The sequence below is a fragment of the Sciurus carolinensis genome, chromosome 10, assembly GCF_902686445.1.
Source record: "Sciurus carolinensis chromosome 10, mSciCar1.2, whole genome shotgun sequence".
NCBI lineage: Eukaryota > Metazoa > Chordata > Mammalia > Rodentia > Sciuridae > Sciurus > Sciurus carolinensis.
In genome coordinates this window covers 8,053,564-8,061,223 of record NC_062222.1, presented here as the reverse complement: position 1 = coordinate 8,061,223, position 7,660 = coordinate 8,053,564, and the positions used below count along the sequence as shown (strand labels likewise).

The following is a 7,660-nucleotide window of genomic DNA, read 5'->3' as shown; positions in this document are numbered from 1 at the left end:
AGTGTAGTGAGAAAATCAGAAAAGAAAATGAGGGCGAGCCCAGGCTGCTGGAGGGACGCAGGAGCCACTATTTTATGAAGTAGTAGTGCCACTCGATATAGGTCAGGCTATAACATCCAGCAGATTTATTTCTGCCAGGGTAACTAATCTCTGGAATGTAGGTCTAACACTGGCTGAGCTCTGTCTTCCAATCTCCAGGATTATATGGCGGATCAGGGGCCGCTCCTCTCACATGCCAGGGAACTCGGCACACCAAGAGTGGACAATCATCTGGATTTCCAACCTCCTCGTACCGACTTTAATTCTACTGCATTTAATTATCATAAAGGAATGGACACAAAGATAGCTTTCCCCTTCAGAAACTTCTCTTTTAATTTTTTATATTCCGGAAAGTGGTTCCTTGAGTTTAGTGGGGTCTCCTCATTTGGATCAAAGATTGAAGTCCTTGGCTGAGGTCATCACCTTCTTTTCTTTTCTCTTTGAAGATATGACAAGTCTTTTGTCTTTTCTATTCAACCCTCCTCTCTGCCCCCCAAAAAAAGCTGAAAAAATGCTAGAGGGCAAAAAATAAACAGGAAAACCCTGCAGGTACCCTATCTGAGAACAATCTGAGTTGCATTAAAATTAAATTGCTAGCATCTTTAACTCGGCTTGGAGATGGCTCCATTGAATGCAGGTTATCTTCTGTGATCATTACATTAATGGTTAGCCAAAATTTGACTTCACATTTATTCCCATCCTCTCCCTAACTCCATCAGCACATGGTTAGCCACCTAAATCCTCTCTGCACTTCTATAACATGGTCTTTTTTCAGACCAGCATCTTCATTGTTTCAGCATTGGTTAGTTCCTTGGAAGTTCCCTAGAACCTCATGCAGATTTGGTTTTCTGATCTCCACTTCTTCCCACGGGAACTGAAATGTTATTCTACTTATCCATATCTCCCACCTTGAAAAGTCAGTTTCTTAATTTGGTTTTCCCTATTTGATCCTAAATCCAGAAACTGAATATTAATCATTCTGCAACATTTGCTGCAACAAATCTGAAAACATAAAGCTCATATAGTACGACTTCATTGCATCATCTAAATACAAAAGATTCAGTGAGGATCTGTGAAGAATGTTCTACGTTCAGTTTAATCCAGAGTCCGGCACCATAGGTAAGGGGTGTCTCAAGGAGCAGAAGATGGTGCTCCAGAGAAGCAGCCAGGCTTCCGGCTGCCAAGGCAGTGCTGCCGGAGTCTGTCTTGCACTGTGGCAGCCCGTAGATAAATACTTTGCAAGAAATGTTTACTCTGGGCTTTTTTCTGGATTACAACCACAAAAGTGATCAGCTAGAACAGAGAAAATTAAAAAGTTAGAGGATTAAGGAGTTTGCTAATTTCAGGGAGAATGAATATTGTGACTAACTAAAAAATTTTCTTAATGGAAAATGGCTTTGGGTTAGAATGAAAATTACTATTGCCTCCTACTCTGCTTTCTCATTGTGATAAATGATAGATTTGCTGCACTGGCCAATTTCCATATTTTTGAGATATTTTTCTCATGGTCATTGTTATACAAAGTCAGTTTATCATTTAAACTGCCCCTTAAGTATTTCTCTCTCTCTCTCTCTCTTTCTCTCTCTCTCTCTCTCTCTCATTTCCTGTTATTCTTGTCAGTCAAAAGCATACAATATAGTATTTAAAAAAAATTATACTGCAATTTAAAACTTGGACATTCCTTAACACCTTACTATTAATAGGTAGACTATCTAGTCAAAAGGCAGCATAAAAAGGTGAGCTAACCTAGTAGAGAAATAAGAAGCCTAGCAGTTGCTAAGCAATAAATTAATTACTTACTTTTGTTTTTTCAGCTAAAAAGAAGAAATCAAACAAAGGAGAATCAGTGAATTCAAAGGACAGGTGTACATTTGACTGGAACATTTCCTGTGTCGTCGGGAGAGTTTCCCATTTACGTGGCTTTCAGTTTGGACTTGCTGGGTTTGTAACCTCCAGGAATAAATGACAAACAATAGTGACGGCCACTAACCCTTTAAGTGAACAAAGAAGCCATGCTGCTGTGGTACGATTTACTGCATCCATCAGAGTCCATGTTTTAAAAAGTGAGATAAACAGTTGCTGATCTTCATTGGAGAAGAGTTTAGGGCAAACTTTGTTTTCTGGTATTGAATTTCCTGTTACACTGACATGCAATATTGTCGGCTATTTCGCCACTGTGACCAAAAAAACCCAAAGAGAAACATTTTGAAGGAGGAACAGTTTATTTGGGGGCTCATAGTCAGAGATCTCAGTTCAGAGAGAGCTCCGTTCCTTGGGGCTCAAGACAGATCATCGTGGTGGAAGTGTGTGGCTAAGAATAGCAGCTGGGAACGTGCACCAGGAAGGAGAGAGAGAGAGAGAGAGAGAGAGAGAGAGACAGAGAGACACACACACAGAGAGAGAGAGAGAGACAGAGACAGAGAGAGAGAGATCCCCTCGTGGACAAAATGCAAACCCCAAGGGCACACCCCCATCGACACGCCTCCTCCAGCCAGACCCTACCTGTCTACAGGTACCACCCAGTTAATCCATTTCAGGGGATTCATGCACTTGATTAGGTTCAGGCTCTCCTAACCCAATCATCTCACCTCTAAGCTTTCTTGCTTTGTCTCACACATGAGTTTTAGGGGAAGATCACATATCTAAACCATAATGACAAAAAATTCTCTGCTCATCTCAACCCATGTTGAAATGTCTCTAAACTGCTAGGAAGATCATTCCTTGGCTGGCTTTTTGATGCTTTGGGAGCCATGGAAAAGAGAGTGCGTATCATAGGTTTTAATTCTTTTTCTGGTAAATTTACGGATTTGAATGCAATCCAGTGCTTGCTGCCAGGGCATCCATGGACACAGAGGCGTTGTAAACAACCGGGTTGTTTTTATTATTTACTCATCTATTTCACAAACTCAGAAGGTGCAGACATCACCCACATGCTGATGGGGTGGAGCAGGACCAGGTCCCAGGTGGCTGTTTCCCTCCTGGAGACCGAGTTTCAGGAAAGGAGGATGAGGACCTCACAGGCACATTGGAAAGAGAGTCTGTCTGTCCTGCGGCGCTCGGTGCCGTGGGCCACACGTTCCCAGGCACATGACATTATCTACTTACCGCCACCATGGCTGCTGTGCACTAATTATGCACCTCCTATTCTGGGAGAAAGATACACATGCCTGATCTGAAACATCAGAGTTTCAGGATGATATTAATAGGTTAATTGTCCAAAATCTAAACTAATATTTGTCCACTCTTATTTTTCTATATTCTTTTAGAAACCTTTGAGTCTTCCCTGGACAGAAGATAGGCAGCACCTTTTGAGATTACTGAATGTATGGTCTTAAAAAGTTAATGTTAGCTTCCAAAAATTCTAAAATTAAAATCAAAGTATCCCTAAATCACTGGGGAACTCTGGCTCAATTTGTATTATCACGTTTTAGCCATATTATGCTTTGTCTCTCTTAAAATTTTCTTCTGAGGTACAAACCTCCTGTTATTAGGGGGCTACTGTTGTATGAAATCAGCAAGCGCATTTCAAACCTTAAAATATGCAATAAAGAGATCCCATCTGCAGCATCCTCTAAACCCCTGACCAGACGGGTCCAAGGACAGGCTGTAGTGGTATTTGCAATAGCAACCTGCTGTCACAACTTGGTAAAAACACCATCTTGAGGAGGAGCTCCTTTCTTAGTGACTTCTCCTGTCAATACCCAATGTACTTAGCTACAGAGCTGTCACTACATCCTTCACACCCATGATCTTAAGTGACAGGGTCCACTTCTCCAGCTTATTATTTATCTGTTAGCTTTATTGATTTAAGTTCCTTAGACACTTCTATCCATATGTCAAGAAAAGAATGATATTAACACAAACTAATGGCAAGCACTTAAAGCCATCCCTGTGGGACCAATCCGTGAGGTCAAAGGAAAAACCAAGGGACATCAGAATATGGAGCTGTGTTTGGCACTGTTTTTAATTTACACCAGATCAGTTGCTATGAATGCAGTTTTCAAATTTAGCTAATAGTCTTTTCAGATAATAAAGAACCCCCGTCTATCATTTAACAAACATTTTTGAGGATCTACTATGTTCTTGCCACTGTGTCAAGTATAGGGGACAGAGAGAGGAATAAGACACTCTGTTCACAGCCTGATCAGGGAAATTAAAAAAATAATCATACTACTATGCAATGAGAACTAAAATAGAAATGTGGATGTCATGGGTTTAGAATATTTGGTTTTCATTATATAGTCACAATGTACTCCAAAGGAGAGCCTGAAAAATGAAGAGTCTCTGATGGAATGGAGTGAAGTTGCTTCCGGGCATGGTGGCACATCTGTGATCCCAGCAACTCCAGAGGCTGAGGCAGGAGGATCACAAGTTCGAGGACAGCCTCAGGAACTTAGTAAGGCCCTAAGCAACTTGGCAAGACCCTGTCTCAAAATAAAACATATAGAGGGCTAGGGACATAGCTCAGTGGTTAAGTGTTCCTGGATTCAATCTCCAATAGAGAGAGAGAGAGAGAGAGAGAGAGAGAGAGAGAGTGTTAAGTTGCTTTACAGAAGAAGGAAAGAATTTGATGACTCAGGAGAAAGGTCTAGTGTACCCAGGTTCAGTAGAAATACAAGTGGTTCTCGCCCAACTTCAAAATCTGGAAGTCACATTCTTAAAAAGTGAAATAAAAGGTAAAATTAGTTTTAGTAATGTATTTTATTTAACTCAATGTATCCAAAACATTGTCATTTCAACATATAACCAACCAATATTTTAGAACTATTAATGAGGTTTTCTGTTTCCAAACTAAGTTTTCAAGACCTGTAGTGAATTTGCACATCTAGAACATCTAACTGCTGCTGAGGTGGCTTATTGGAAAGTCAGATCTCAGAGGGGGAAAGGGAGCCAGGCCACCATGCAATCAGACCTTCCCACAGCCCGCAGACTTCAGTTGAGTCTCCACCTACACTGGTGCTTGCTGTGAGACATTGTGTCATGGAAAATGCTGAGGCTAAGCCTCACGAGAGCACCCTGTGGTGAGCACAAACACACCTCAGTATGTTTAAAGACAGGTGGTGTGGAAGCATACAGAGAGCAGGCCAGAGAGATCTGGCACTGTGATTAAGAGAAGAAGCCATAACTGAGCTATTGTGAAGCTATGGAACCAACCTAGGTGCCCTTCAGTAGATGAATGGATAAAGAAAATATGGTACATATACACAGTGGAATATTACTCAGTCATAAACAGGACTGCAATTATGGCATGTTCCAGTAAAAGGATGGAGAGTTGGCTTAATATTTGAAATACAGTCAATTAAGATAATTATCACATCAAAAGAATAAAAAAAGTAAATGTATCAATAGACTAAGAAAACAATTGATAAAATTCAGTATCTATTCATACTAATAACTCTGAGCATACAAGCAATAAAAAGAAATTGCTCAATCAGACAAAGGTCAACATCAGAAAATTTATAGCTAAAATTATCTCAGTGATGATATATTGACCTTTCTCCCTGAGACAAGCAGAGCAAGAATAAGAATGTTTCCCTTTATATTAAGCACTACTTGGAGGTCCTTAAAATAGCCTTATAATAGCCATTATAATAGCACTAAAAGAACACACAAAAGATGTCACTATTAGAATGGAAAACCTAAGTGTCATTGTTTGCTGAAGATACTGTTATGCATGTATGAAATCCAAAAGAACCTGCAAATTATTTTATTTAATAAACACGTTGACCAGGGTCATTCGCGTTACAAGTTCGCATGCAAAAACTAGTTGTATTGTTTGGTACTAGCCAACAATTGATAAGTGAAACTTTTTTTTTTTTTTTTTTTGCCGGGAGCCAAACCATCTTTTATTACAAACTCTGACCAGCAGCACTGAGGGTTGGGCATGGGCCCCTAGGCATAGTACTGCAGGTTGGCTTTCTTCTTGGCCTGAACCTCCAGGATGCCCTCCATGTAGTCCTCATTGGTAAGTTCTGTGGCACCCCTGCGCAGCGCGATCCGCCTCCACACACACCTTGCCTGGTCCCCGTTGAAGTCATCAGTGCAGCGGGCCAGCTCCTCGTAGTTCACATCAGGACTGACATTCATCTTCCGGGAATGGATCTGCATGACTCTGGCCCTGGCCTCCTCATTAGGCATGGGGAACTCGATCTTGCAGTCCAGGCGGCCTGCACGGAGCAGGGCAGGGTCCAGGATATCGACCCTATTAGTGGCTGCAATTACCTTTACTTGGGTATTGGGCTGGAAGCCATCCAGCTGGTTCAGAAGCTCCAGCATGGTCCTCTGCACCTCCCGGTCCCCGGCTTTCTCACTGTCACAACGCTTGGTGCCAATGGCATCCAGCTCATCGATGAAGATGATGGATGGCGCCTTCTCCTTGGCCAGGGCAAAAGCACCCCGAACCAGCTTAGCCATCTCCAATGAACATCTGTACCAGCTGGGGCCAGCCAGCTTGAGGAAGGTGGCCTCGGTCTGTGCAGCACAGGCCCGGGCCAGCAGTGTCTTTCCTGTACCACAGGGTCTATACATCAGCACCCCCTTTGGAGGCTGGATCCCCAAGTTCTCAAACTTCTCCTTGTGGTTCATTGGCAGGACGATGGCTTCCACCAACTCCTGGATCTGCTTGTCCAGTCCCCCGATGCCACTGTATTGCTCTGTGGGCCTCTCATCCACCTCCATGGCCTTCACCCGGGAGTCGTACTCTGTAGGCAGAGTCTCCAGGATCAGATAGGAGTCTTTGTTCACACCCACCAGGTCTCCTGGCTTCAGCTTTTCAGCGTTCACCAACCCAATCACAGGCAGGAAGTATGTCTGTCGTGTGGAGGTTTTGATCGCTGCACACTTGCCCTTCCTCTGAGAGCCCAGGTCGATACTGGCACCATCCTCTTCTTGGTCATTAGGATCAACATCCAGCAGCTCGATAACATTGGAGACAAGGTATGGCAGGGTCTTGTTCACTTTGATTTTCTCACTGTTTTCTTTGATCTTGTCTTTCATTTTTGAAGTTCATGGGTGACTCGTAACACTTCACTCTTCATGATCTTGATCTCACTGTCTAGAAGCCATGCACGCTGGATGATCTCTTCTGTGGACATCTTAAGCACCTCCTCTCCAATTCCATCTTGCTCATCCCACACGGTCACCATCTTCTCCTCACATGGTCGCCATCTTCTCCTCGTGAAACTTTTTAAGAAGACCCATTTCCAAAGCCACAAGAAAATATGGGATGAAGACAACAGGAGTGAATAAAATGCCAAAAAAAAAAAAAAAAAAACCATATGGGAGCAAACCCCATGGAGGTTGTACAGGACTTCTATACAACTAGAAACAATGCTGGCAAAAGCAAAGGACATCTAAGCAAATGGAATGTCATGTTGTGAGCTGGAGGAATCGATATCACCAAATGTAAATTCTTACCCAAAATGATGTATAGGTTTGATTCAATCTCAATTGCAATCCCTGGGTTTGCTTTGACTAGGTTTGTTTTGTTTTGTTTTTGGTGGATATTGGCAGGCTGATTTTTAAATTTAGATGAAATGCAGAGGAACCTGACACCTGATGTTTTTCTTAATAAATGGTGCTGAAGATCAGGCATCCATATGGAAACTCAATAAATCTGAAT

The 7,660-nt window shown here is 42.3% G+C and overlaps 1 protein-coding gene across 1 annotated transcript; it reads right to left on the bottom strand.

Annotated features, from left to right (window-relative positions):
• Positions 1-5,931: 5,931 nt before the first annotated feature.
• On the bottom strand, positions 5,932-7,187 carry LOC124994866 (26S proteasome regulatory subunit 6A-like). The gene is given in 2 exon segments (XM_047567149.1): positions 5,932-7,037; positions 7,040-7,187. Coding segments are annotated over 2 exon segments (1,251 nt in total). The 5' UTR covers positions 7,185-7,187.
• Between the last annotated feature and the right edge of the window lie 473 nt (positions 7,188-7,660).